At 53.0% G+C, this 13,221-nt stretch overlaps 1 protein-coding gene across 1 annotated transcript in view; it reads left to right on the top strand.

Moving 5' to 3' along the window:
* DLL3 (delta like canonical Notch ligand 3) overlaps positions 1-11,239 on the top strand; it is a 272,756-nt gene extending 261,517 nt beyond the window's left edge. Inside the window, exon 9 of the mRNA XM_054009867.1 lies at positions 10,983-11,239. Coding sequence (XP_053865842.1) covers positions 10,983-10,988 — 6 coding nt within the window. The 3' untranslated portion in view covers positions 10,989-11,239. The remainder of the gene's footprint in view (positions 1-10,982) is intronic.
* The last annotated feature ends 1,982 nt before the right edge of the window (positions 11,240-13,221 follow it).

Below are 13,221 nucleotides of genomic sequence, written 5' to 3'. Positions count from 1 at the left end.
TAGGCGGCAGTGGCAGCCATTTTGAATGAGGGAAGTTCTTGGCACAATCATGGCACTTGCCTGGGCTGCGCCATTCTTCCTGACATTTGAAGGGGCTAAAGCAGGGTGCAACCCACTCAGGTTTGATGCGTCTGCCCCACCACAGATTGAGATTGAGGAGCAGATGGGCCAAATTTGATTGGCGTTGCAGCCTAGCACTCCGGAGACAGAGCCAGGCCAAACCCAAATGGCCCTGCATACCCATGTGCCAGATTTCAACGCTACCTGGTTTGGGGGGCCTGTCAAAGAGGGGGCCAGGGGCAAATTACCCTTAAGCTGGTACAGGAGGTTTTGGGGGTCAAGGCAGGAGTGCCCGATGAAGCCCAGGACGCTCTGTTTCCAGCTACTCCTACAGCTGCCCAAGTTGCTCTTGGCCAAGAAGAGCCCAGAGGCCTGGAGCAGCAACTGGAGACAAAGAGGAGAAAGCCAATCCTCGGCGCTACTGCGTAACAGGAGAGGAACTGCCTGCTGGGACTGGAGCAGCCAGCCACTGGCGAGGGAGTTGTCCTGGAAATTGGACAGGGAAACCAGGTGCCTGGGGGAGCAGGGACCAAGCAGCCCAGCTTGGAGACAGATAGGACCAAGCACCATGTGATGGAGTCCACCACCCTATGGCAACGTTTGCGGATCCAGCCCTTCTCTCCCCAGAGCAGCTCTCAGGACAACTAGCTAGTGGAGAGATGCGGGAAGCAACCAAAAGCCAGAGCAAAGGATGGGGGCTTCTAGGCAGGGAAGGGGGAGGGGATGAGCCCTGCAGCTCGCACAGAGCAAGGGCCAACAAGACCAGAGAGGGAGGGAGTGAGCAGGGATCTGGGAAGATGCCAGGGAAGGATGGAGTTGAGGACCGGCCCGGTGGGATCCAACCAGCCAGAGATGATGCATTACGGGGAGACTGAACAGGCCTAGAGGAGACCGTTGCAGGAATCAGTCTGGGTCTGGCCAAAGGCCTTTAGTCCAAAGAATGGCGAGGAGCAGGTAGATTATGGAGAGGACCCAGCAGCAACACCTGGGGGTGGGAAGGGGATGAATTTGGAAGTGCTAAAGGTGAGCTTGGCCTCTGTCAAAGGCTAGGAGAGAGATCACAGCAGGGTCCTGCAATGCACAGCTGCCAGGACCTGTATCCAGGGGATGATTCCTCCCCTGACCCCCTTCCCACACGGCATGGGGAAGAGTGTACTCTCTGATCTCTGCTCGGGGAGCTGGGTAAACTCATTGGTCCGTATGGCAAACCCTCTTCGGAGCCTGGAGGGCACCGGATATGGTGTGGCTTGTGCAATGGGAGGTTAGACCCTCCTTGATCACACCCCCACCACCTCCATTTTTATCCCCCTGCGGACCCTGGCCTTGCAGTGACCGGGGCTGACGTGGTCACTCCCTGGAGAGTAGCGCTGTGTCCTCTCTCGGGGATGAGCATGTGGGACTTGGTGGCCGATGGACTGAACCTGCTCACTAGTAGGCGGGCAGGGGTTTGCACTGTTACTACGGTAACTCATGAAGAGCCGGGCCCCACTGGGGTAGGTGCTGTATACATGGGACAACACCCCAGGATGGGCCATCTGGAGGGGCTGAACCTGGGACCTCTGGATTTAAAAGCTAGCCTCTACGGTCTGAGATTAACTCAGCAGTAACAATCACACAAACCTGGGATCCCGCTGGGAAAGGGTCAAGTGGGTTCTGCCGACTCGCTGCTGCCGGTGGCTCTTTTACCCTCCCTGGAGGCAAAGGAGGTGGAAGGGCCTTCCTGGGGACAGAGGACCTAGGGTGTGGGCTGAGCAGTCCTGGGGAGGAACCCTAGGGAGCAGGTTGGCCTGGGGAGAAGGTTTGAGTTCAACTTTCTTACCTGATTGTTGGTTTAATAAAGCCAAACTCTGGGGAGGGGAGAGTGAGTTTGGATTCTGCATAGTTGGGCTGGGTGTGTAGAGGAGGTTGGGACTGGAAGAGACCCCAGACACCTCAGGGTGAAGAGTAAAGAGCAGATTAGCTTGTTGCAAACTGGAACCAAATCCTTCTGTCTCCGGAAAGCGTCGTCCATTCTATTAGGTTGCACAGCAGTTCCGTTTTTCTTGTTCCAAGATTCTGCAATTGGCGAAAAAAAATCGGAACGTTCAGCTTTTGCAATGGAAAATATTCCTCCCTCCAAATTTTCCTTTTCCTCTGATGGGAAAACCAACTCCCCCCACACCCCCTCGCCCTTCCTGGAACTAAGTGAAGCAACCAGAGGCTGCTGCATGCACCGGCGTTAAAAACGTATATAACCAAAACTAGGAAACTGGAACCAAAAATCAATGTTGTGCAGAACAATCCAGGAGATGATTTTTCTTTCCCCAGTTCGTGTTTCCATTGACCAAGTCCTTCAAAGCCGAGGGTCAGGCAAAATGTAGGAACGTAGGAATTGCTTTGCCAGATCAGGCCAGATGCCCATCGAGCTAATCCCAGACGCCAGAACACCCCTTGATGAGCAGTGTTGGAATAACTTGCCCAGAGGAGAAGTTTCATCCTATAGTTGGAGCTTGCCTCATGCCCTGAAGCAGTTTTCAAAGGTTTGAAGGGTATTAGAGGCAGGGAGGGAGAGGAATTCTTTAATAGGGTGTGTGGAGTAATGGGAGAAGAGGTGAAGGTTTGGGTTCTGATGATCCGTGTGGAGATCCTGGAGTGTTTGCTCTGCTCCTGAGTTTCTGATCTGGTGATCCCCCAAAGCACTGCAACCGGCATGGCGACATTCTATCGGTGCTAAATAGGGATCCCACCGTATTTCAAAATCAAGGTCTCTGCTAGTTGCATTGACTCTTCTGCTAACCCATGTGACTGTGGGTCGTGAAGGTTTGGCTGGGTGCGCTTGAACTGACCTATCAAAGAGAACGTTCTAAAGGAGCCATTTGTGAATTGTGGGCCATTTATCTGTGACTAACTGATCTGGAATGCCATGGCGAGCAGTGCTACTCAGTGTTGGCTGTGATGGCGTGGCTACTCCATGCATTGAGCGGGGCAGCTTTTCTATTTGATGAATTGGTCATGATGGCATACTGGCATTGCTATTCCATCTGTTGAAAGTGGCAGCTTTGCTCCTCGATGAGTTGGCCGTGATGGCATTGCTGCTCTATGTGTTGGGCATGATGGCATTACTGTTCAATGAGTTGGGCCCCATGGCATTGCTACTCGATGAGTTGGGCACCATGGCATTGCTACTCGATGAGTTGGGTGCCATGGCATTGCTACTCGGTGTGTTGAGCACCATGGCATTGCTACTCGGTGAGTTGGGTGCCATGGCATTGCTACTCAATGAGTTGGGCGTCGTGGCATTGCTACTCGATGAGTTGGGTGCCATGGCATTGCTACTCGATGAGTTGGGCACCATGGCATTGCTACTCGATGAGTTGGGCGCCATGGCATTGCTACTCGGTGAGTTGGGCACTATGGCATTGCTACTCGGTGAGTTGGGCATGGCAGCTTTGGACTGATTGCGTTGAGCGTGACAGCATTGCTATTTGATGTACTGGCCAGTGTTGCTACTCAGTGCATTGGGTGTGTTGGGTGTGGCACAGTGACTGGACGGAGCAGACATGTCCTTCCTCACAGACCTTTCCCCATCAAGTTTAGGGCCTGGACTTGCAGGTGGCTGCAGTCCAGACCCAGACACACAGCGGCCTGTGGTCATTATCTCTGGGAAGTTCATGAATTTCTGTGTTCCAGAAGAAGGGTGTTTGGTAAACATCAGCTGGCTGGAGCGGGTCATTCCAACCTGAAGTGGAGAGCTCCCAGTGCGATGTTGTGACAAACGGAGCTAATGCGATCCTTGGACACAGAATCGGGAGCAGTGAGTACAGCTAGAGGGAAAGTCGCCTCCTCTACGCAGCGTTGGGGAGACTGATAATGGAATACTGCCTCCAGTTCTGGCGTCGCCACTTTAAAAAGGATGTTGAAAAATTGTCAAGGGGACAGAGAAGAGCTACAAAAATGACTTCCGAGCTGGAGAAAATGTCTTGCAGTAAGAGACTTCGGCCAAGTCTACACTACCAAATTAAGTCAACCTACAGCCACTGCAGTGATTAAATGACTTTTGCGTGTCCACACGACTCTCCTTGTGCCGGCGGTGTGCGTCCTCACCTTGCCCCGATTGAACTGTTAGCGTGGGGCATTGTGGGATGGCTCCTGAAAGCCAGTAACGGTCAACGTAAGCAATGCAGTGTCTACACTGACATTGCGTTGACCCGTGTGCTAGGCCTCTCGCGGAGGTGGAGTTGTTAAGTCCGCACAACAGGCGAGTTACATCAGTGGCACTTACAGAGTTAGACTAATGGAAGCTGCCTCGCTTCGACCTACCTCTGTAGTGTAGACCAGGCCTTAGAGAACTCAGCCCGTGTAGCTTCTCAGAAAGAAGAGTGAGAGGTGACTTGAATATAATATTTAAATATCTTCATGGGGAGAGTATCAGAGGGGTAGCCGTGTTAGTCTAAATCTGTAAAAGCAACAGAGGGTCCTGTGGCACCTTTAAGATGAACAGAAGTACTGGGAGCATAAGCTTTCGTGGGTAAGAACCTCACTTCTTCAGATGCAAGTCATCTGCATCTTAAACTTTTTCCCCCTTGTTTGGGGAGAGACCCTGGCACATGCCCGGCCATGGAGCAATGGAGCGCGGGGTCTAAAGGGGTGTGTTTTAATTGTGATCCCAACAGAAAATATGATCTCCAGGTGGTTCTTGCATCTGAAGAAGTGAGGTTCTTACCCACGAAAGCTTATGCTCCCAATACTTCTGTTAGTCTTAAAGGTGCCACAGGACCCTCTGTTGCTTTCATGGGGAGAAAATACCAGGTACTAAGGGGGGTCTTTAACGTAGCGAAGAACAAGAACCAATGGATGGAAGTCAAAGCCAGACAAATTCCAATTAGAAATAAGGCACAATTTGTTTTACCCGTGCAGGTAAAACTCCCAAGTGAACTGATGGATTCTCCCTCTCTTGGATACCTTCTCTTCCAAACTGGATGCTTTATAGGGAAAGATGTTCATGGGCTCAATACAGGGATAACAGGGTGGAATTCTCAGGTGTGTGAGATACAGGAGGTCAGAATCAGTGATCTAATAGTCCCTTCTGGCCTTACCTCTGATGAAAAAAGTGGAAGTGATTGGAAGATGAGGTCCAATCGGTGAGGAAAGGCTATCTCCAGTTAGCATAGATTGGAGGGGAGAGAGATCAAGAGGCAATGAGGTCAGAAAAGAGGAGGTCACAGGAGTCAAGGAGAGAGGTGACCAAAGGCTAGCTAGAGACATAGGGGTGGGTTGTAGGGGAAGCCGGTGCTGGATATGGGGAGAAGGAAAGAAGCAGAATCAAAGATGAGCGCCGCGGTTGGAAGCTCTGGTGACAATGTGCCCAAATGGGGCAGGTCAGTAGACAAGCGTCCTGAGTCTTGGGCTGCTGGCAATGCATCTCCAGTAGATGCCCCACCTTGTTTAGATGTCGCCCACGCCAATTCCAAGGGCATGAAAGCCAGGACCATGAAGTTAGGCAGATCTCTAGGACAGAGGTTCTCAACCTTTTTTTTTTTCTGAGGCCCTCACAACATGCTATAAAAACTCCATGGCCCACCTGTGCCACAACAACTGGTTTTCTGCATATAGAAGCCAGGGCCATGCCACGGGGGCCCCCGTGAAGCTAAACTGCTCAGGCTTTGGCTTCAGCCCCAGGTGGTGGGGCTTCCGCTTTCTGACCTGGGCCTCAGAGAGTCTAATGCTGGCCCTGCTTGGTGGAGCCCCTAAAACCTACTTGGGCCCCCCCAAGGGGGCCCCGGACCCCTGGTTGAGCACCGCTGCTCTAGGGCACGAGCACCTGGTCTCTCCTCTCAAGCCAGAGTTTCCAGGATCCAGACTTTCCGAGGCTAAACTGTTTCCCCCTTGTTTGGGGGGAGGCCCTGGCACGTGCCCGGCCATGGAGCAATGGAGCGAGGGGTCTAAAGGGGTGTGTTTTAATTGTGATCCCAACAGGAAATATGATCTCCAGGTGGTTCGCGGTGTTGGAATCTGGCTTCGGCTCCTCTCGGGACCCATTGGGCTTGGATCTGGAACTCACAGAAAGTCCGAACGCAAGGGCTTGACGCTGTCCTGGATTTCTGAAAAACTCTCTGAGTTGATGGTGCAGGAGTCTTGGGCGGGTACCACTCTGCCAAGGCGCCCCCTACTGGAAATCCAGTGAAATACACCTGGACTGACTTCCATCTCAGCAGCCCTTTGACCCGAGATGGGTCTGAACCAAAAACCAAACGCTCCAAACTTTGAGGTCTGGCGTCCAGGTGTGCTCAGATATCACCGCTGCGCACCTGGAGAGAAGGTGGATCTCAGTGGCAGCCTTCCCCCATCAGTATAACCAAGAGGCACCAGTGCCCCAGGACTTGTGGGAGGCTGACATGCAGCTGTGAATTTTGCATAGGGAGGCACTGAGCCCTGTTGCTGGTTTCCACCTGTAAATCACTGAGGATGTCTACGCTCCGAAGTTTTGCCATCTCAGCTGAAGTGCCGTTTGATTTCCCCTGAGATGCAGTGGGGCTAGAGACATGGCTTCCCTTAAGGTCCTCCTCATCTGCTTCTCTCACCAGGCTCCTCTGAGGACCCCTTAAGCCAGCAGCTGGGAGATCAGGCCACATGGCGAACTCCAGGATGGGGGCAAGGCCAAGGGCAAGACCCAATGGCTAGAAGTTGAAGCTAGACAAATACCTGTTAGAAACAAGGTACAGTGAAGGTGATTAACCCTTAGAACAAGTGTCATGGGGCAGGGTGGATTCTCCATCACGGGCAAGTGAATTGAGATTTTTCCGAAAGATCCGCGCTGATTCACCCGCAGCCATTGGACCTGAAGTGTGAGTTAATTCAGGGAAGCCCTGTGGCCACAGCTATGCCAGAGATCGGACCAGAGGATCCCAGGGGTCCCGTCCGGCCCTAAAATCGATGAATCTTATGCGGAAGGCTGCGAATGGAGAAACCCGGCCAGATTCCAGCCCCCGGAGTCCAACCATATGCTGCTTGGGAAGTGGCGGAGCATTGCCGAGGATAACGTTCACCATCGCGGCACCGAGATCCCCAGCCAGGGAAGGGCAAAGGAAGATCATTCCTGGCCTCTTCCCTTGCGTTAGCCAGCCAGGAGGGGCGAGAACCTCCACTCAGACCCAGCTGTTACGCTCTGCCCCACTCAGCCAGCTGGTGTCCATTAACCCTTCACACGCTGCAGCCCTTTCGCCTCGCGGCACCCGGCTAAATTGTTAAGAATCGCACTGGTTTGAATGGCCCTCTGTCCATCCAGCAGGCGCAGCGGAGGGGACATCACAGCTGCTTCTAGGGGGGAGCAGTTCATTGTCCAGGGTCTTTGCCCTCTCTGAGGGACGCCGCCTGCCTCAGAGAAGGTGGCGCAGTGGTTCGGGTGTGAGCCGGTACGTGAGGAGACCCAGGTTCAGTTCCCTGCTCTGCTACGAGCTCCGGGTGTGACATTAGGCAGGTTCACGGTGCTTCTCTTCAACACTTCGCAGGGAGGAGTAACTGCTCAGAGACGGCCCCTTAAATAGCTAGGCAGACAGCTGACCCGGGCCAGTGGCTCTTGGAGGCCTAACGAAGTGGACTGGGCCCTGCTCATTAGCAGCACAGCACAGGGGAGGTAATGGCTCCAGGGTCCAAGCCGGGAGTTAGGGAGTTCCTGCTCTGCGATAACAGGCTAGGGAGACCGAGGGAACCAGGGCCTGTCGGGGTCCAGCAACCTTAATGGAGCTTTTCGATGCATCCCAGTGGAGCCCGGGCTCTTCTCGCCGCCCCGAGGGATGGTGCTGTCATGCGCTGCTAGCAGTGGTGGACGGGTTCCCCCACAGGACATGTGCAAGTGGGGGGAGGGGGCGGTTATCACGAGGCAAGGTGGCCTAGTGGTTAGAGGACTGGGACTCCAGTGATCTGGGTTCTGCCACCGGCCTGCTGGGTGGCTGTGACGCTCGGCTCAGGGCACCCAGAGCTGTAAGCCCTTGAGTTAGCAAACGGCCGTATGTCCCGGCCACGCCAGTCTGTCTGCTCCCCCAGCGAACGCTCCGCGACTCGGCCAACCGTGCCCAGCAGGTAACAGACAGCGATCCGCGGTTCGTGAGCTCGCCAGCGGCGTCCAGTCCCTCTCACTGCGGCACTCAGAGAAATTCAAATCACCGCCGCCAAAGAGACTGTGCTGTTGGATTCACACCTACTTGAATATTCCGGCCCTGAGACGCTTCAGAGCAGGGTTCTCGGCCTTTTCCTTTCTGAGCCCCCCGCAACGTGCTATAAAAACGCCACAGCTCACCTGTGCCCCAACAACCGTTTTTCGGCACATCCAGTCATAGGCTCCAGGGCCGGAGCACCCACGGGGAAAAAAACAGTGGGTGCAGAGCACCCATTGGCAGCCCTGCGGTTCAGCACCTTCCCCTCCTCCCAGTGTCTCCCACCCACCACGATCAGCTGTTCCTCGGCATGCAGGAGGCGCTGAGAGGGAGGGGGTGGAACGGGGGCAGGAAGAGGCGGCGGGGGGTTGGGGGAAGGGGTGGAGAGGGGGCAGGGTCTGGGGCGGAGCAGGGGTCGAGCACACACACCCCCGGGAACCAAAAAGTCAGCGCCTATGCGTCCAGTAGATGAAAAGCTGTTTGAAATGGATCGTTATACAGTTAACCACACACACACATCTAGAATAGAAAACAGAAGAGGAGACTGGCGGTCCTGGAATTAAAAAACTGACTTCGTGTGAACCTTGTTGCTGGTGCTGTCAACGATTCGGTCCAGACGTGAGGCAGGGCTTGGGCTTGGGCTTTCTGCCCTGTCTAACGTTAGCCCTGGTCTAACTGAAACCTGCTCGGGGCCCGCGGACCCCCGGTTGAGAACGCCAGGTTTATAGTCAAACATTATTAGCAAAGAACAGAGATTTAGGTGATACTAAGTGAGAGAAAAAGCGACAGGTCTGGGTCCAAACAGCACATGCTTTCTAGTGACTAGATGTGAATTCCAGCAAGTGATGTCTTTGCCTAAATGAGTGTCTCACGGCAAGTTAGCAGCATCTCCTGCCTTTCACATCGCTGGCCCCTCAGTCCCCTAAGCAACGGATAAAGGAAATGTCCTTTTGCTCCTCTTATATTACCCGAAGGGGATTGTCTCTGCGTCAAGAGGCAGGGAGGCTTCTTGGGGTGCAGGTTCTGTCCCCCGGCAGGTTCTTCTCCGCCGCTTGTTAGCTTGATGGTTTTGTTTACCTTGCATGTAAATGTACTTTCATTATCCTCTGCCTGTAATGGAGCCGGACAGGGCAGACTGGATTTATGCTCCGCCTCCAGCACACAGCTATCAGTCGTGGTACATAATCCGTACATACATTGCCCCATGATTTTGGGGCCCAGCGTGTCACCAGTTTACATATGGTACCTCGCAGGACACCTTTTAGAGACATATTGGGACAACACCGGGTTGGGGTAATGAATGTGTCATGACTGATATGAGGTATAGTTGGCTTTGAGCGGCTCCCGGGATCATAGTGACCTTGGGCAAGTGACTCCCCCACTTCCGTGCCTCAGTTTCCCCATATGTAAAATGCAGCTAATGATCTTGACCTCCTTTGTAAAGGGCTTCCAGGCCTCCTGACGAAAGGTGCTATTGTTATCACTGACCCTGTGGTAGCACCTGACTGTCCCAATCCATCAGGGCACCCGCTGTGCTACGCACCGTACAGACACCTATGGAGACGCTGTCCCTGGCATGTGCTAAACAGGGTCACCGTGCGCCATGTGTGGAAGGGGCACCCCCTAGTGCTTCCCAGGGGTCTGATCACATGCCGCGAATGTGGCAAAGATCTAGTTGCTATCCCCGGCTCTTCCACGGACTCCATGAAGGGTCCTTGGCAAATCACTTCCTCTCTCTCTTGCTGTAAAAGGGGGAGACTCATCCCTGGGTCTGCTTAGCCTGGGAGCTCTTCGGGGCAGGGGCGTGCGTGGGCAGCACCGGGCACAGCGGGGCCCTGCTCTTGGCTGGGCGCTACCATAATACCTCTATGTGCCTCCTCGTTTCTCGGTACGAGCTGTTGACCCTCTCCGCCGCTCACAGCTCTGAATGCGTTTCGTGTGCCCCATCACCCAGGCTGCGGCTTGTCCTCGGGTGACTTCCGGCCTCCATTCCATGCCGTCTCCCCCACCCCACACCCTTCCTGGCACCCACCAACTCACCCAGGGGGAGCATGTGACTGCCACTAAACACTGACACATGGGAGCATCTCGCTTTGGACCTCTGTAGGGAGGTCAATGGCTCTGTGGTGAACCCATCAGCTCTGCTCCACTCCCGTAGCACTCACGTAAAGTCCCGTCCCCTGCTGGTGTAGATCCGCAGTGCTCCATTGAAGTCCTGAATTGGGCTCTGTGGAAATCCTGGGACAGGAGTCACATGGGAGGGAGGGAATGACAGAACCAGGAGTAATGGTCTCAAGTTGCAGTGGGGGAGGTCTAGGTTGGATATTCGGAAACACTATTTCACTAGGAGGGTGGTGAAGCACTGGAATGGGTTCCCTAGGGAGGTGGTGGAATCTCCATCCTTAGAGGTTTCTAAGGCCCGGCTTGACAAAGCCCTGGCTGGGGTGATTTAGTTGGGTTTGGTCCTGCTTTGAACAGGGGGTTGGACTAGATACCTCCTGAGGTCCCTTCCAACCCTGATATTCTGTGATTCTATGAATCAGAGAGTCACTTCTTTGGTTGTCCCTAAGACCCGACATCTGGACAGGATGCAACCAGCACCCCACCTGCACGGTTATGAATCGAGATGCGCGGGGCCGGGGTCTCCGCCGAACCAAGACCCCTCGCCCCACGCTTGGGCTGGATTCCTCGGCCAGGGTGGTGCGGGAGGGGGCGGGGCAAGGGCCTTTTGACTCCCAGCCGATTACCGTCTGCCCTAATCGTTCGTCCCCCGCTCTTGTTCATTTCTAGGTTTAAAAGTGGCCCCCCCAACCTCGGACCTGTGGCTCCGTCCCCCCCTGCCCCGCTAAAGAATGTTTACAGAGACGCCTCCTCGGACGCCTGGATCAGCGGCGGACGACGTACTGTTATTTTTTAATCTATAGATTATAAATATCGACTCCTGTTTGTTTTCTAAAGAGAAAAATATTTAATATTTATTCTTGCTGCTATGTGAGTTGGGGGGTGCGGGGGGGACCAAGGGAACAGAGGAAGGTTTGGAAGGTGGAAAGTTGGCTGTGGAGGGGGTGCGGATGTCTCTTTTGAGGGGAGGGAGGTTGTTGGGGGGGGAAGTTGGAGAGTAGAGGGAGGGGGGGATGTTGCACTGGTGATGCATCAGGAAGACAGTAGAGCGGTAGTCAGAAAAGGCCGGTCCTTTTCCAGCAGGGGGCTGCCAGGAATGGACTCTGTTCCTTTTGCCCTGGCTTTTTAATTATTATTATTAATTATTATTATTATTATTTTAATGCTGTGGTTTTATCTCAGACTGCTTCCCTGTCGAGCTGAAGGAAGGAAGCCCCTCCCCTTGCCACTTGGCCAATCAGAGCGGTGGCTGGGGATAAGCCCCTCCCCCCCGTGCAAGGGGCGGAGCCACGTGCTGAGACCACATGGCGGAAAGCTCTCGACGCCCTTTATGTGCCAGAGATGGGTTGGAAGGGAGGCGGTTAGACGGGACGCTCCACTAATGGATTCTTTTGCTTTCAGGAACCAATGGCGCGAGGGGATAGGAACGACTCTTTAAAGCGTTACAGAGGTGGGGGGGGGGAGAAAAATCTTGAATGGTTTTTTAATTATTATTATTTGAAAACTTGCGTTTGTTTTAATTTAAAACACAAGAAGTGCCGTGTACAAAAAGCTTTTTGGAGATACTCTATATACATATTTAAATTGTATATATTGTATATTTATAAGAAGTGTCCTGTACATATGTCCCTGTCTGTTTCCCGGATTTTTTTTTTCCTTTTACATTTTTGTATGTCCCCATTTTCTCTCAAAAGAAATATATAAAATATCTATTTTGCTCAGTGAAAAAAAAAAATCAGTTTGATGCTTTGTTTTTCTGACGGATCTACTTTGATTTTCTTTTAACGCTGGTGGAAGGTTGAGTGGCTGATTCTGTTGTTATAAGGCGACTTGATCACAGTCTATGAGCATCTACAAGGGGCGAAGAGATCGGATACTAGGAGGCCCTTTAATCTTGCAACCAGGCAGAGTGAGATCCGGTGGCTGAGGCCAGACAAATTGAACCTGGAAATACAGCACAAATTTTAAGAGTGGAGGAAGAGGAGATTAACCCTTTAATCAACTGACCCAGGGAGGGGGTGGATTCTCCATCAGCTGGAGTCTTTCCATCAACATTCAATGTCTATTTAGAAAAGATCTGTTCTAGCTCGACCACAAGATATGGGCTGGAAGCAGGACTCACGGGCTGGGGAATCTCCAGCCTGGGTAATGCGGGAAGCTAGACTAGATGATCACAGTGGTCCCTTTTGGCCTTACGAGAATCTACGAATCTCCCTATGGAATCTATTGGAGGTTGTTTAACACCCTCAGAGAACTTCCATATCAAGAGAAATTGAAAAGACGGGGACTGTTTAGAGAGGAGATATATAACAGAGGGACCTGGGAGGCAGCGTGTCCTAGTGGATACAGCACTGGAACTTGGGGCACTGGGTTCTATTCCTGGCTCAGCTGCCGGGTGACCTTGGACAAGTGACTTCGCCCCTCCGTGCCTCAGTTTCCCCGTCTGTAAATGGGGATAATGATACTGCCCTCCTTTCTAAAGCGCTTTGAGATTTACTGATGAAGAGTGAGAGATTATGATGATAAAGCCACAGAACACGGTGACTGGATTAGGAAGTGTTTTCCTTCACCCTTTTCCGTGACTCAGGAACAAGGGGCCGTTCAGTGAAGCGGAGAGGCAACCGATTTTAAACCGACAAAAGGATTTGGCCTGTGGAACTCACTGCCACATGATTTAGCAGGGTTCAAACCAGGATCTGAGGTTTCTGTGGATAATGGGAATAGCCAGTTACATTAGGAAGGATTAAAACACAGACCTATATGCTCATGCTACAGGGCAAAAGACAACCCAGTAATTGGTTGGGGTCAGGTAGACACTTCCTCTCTGGGCAGATTAGCTCTTCGTTGTTCACTGGGGGTGCGTCTTGCACCTTCTTCTGAAGCAGATGGGACTGGCCACGCTGGAGAC

This window comes from Malaclemys terrapin, chromosome 20 (assembly GCF_027887155.1).
Source record: "Malaclemys terrapin pileata isolate rMalTer1 chromosome 20, rMalTer1.hap1, whole genome shotgun sequence".
In the NCBI taxonomy this organism is placed as follows: domain Eukaryota; kingdom Metazoa; phylum Chordata; order Testudines; family Emydidae; genus Malaclemys; species Malaclemys terrapin.
The sequence above is the reverse complement of the archived record's forward strand: the minus strand, read 5'-3'. Positions and strand labels throughout refer to the sequence as shown.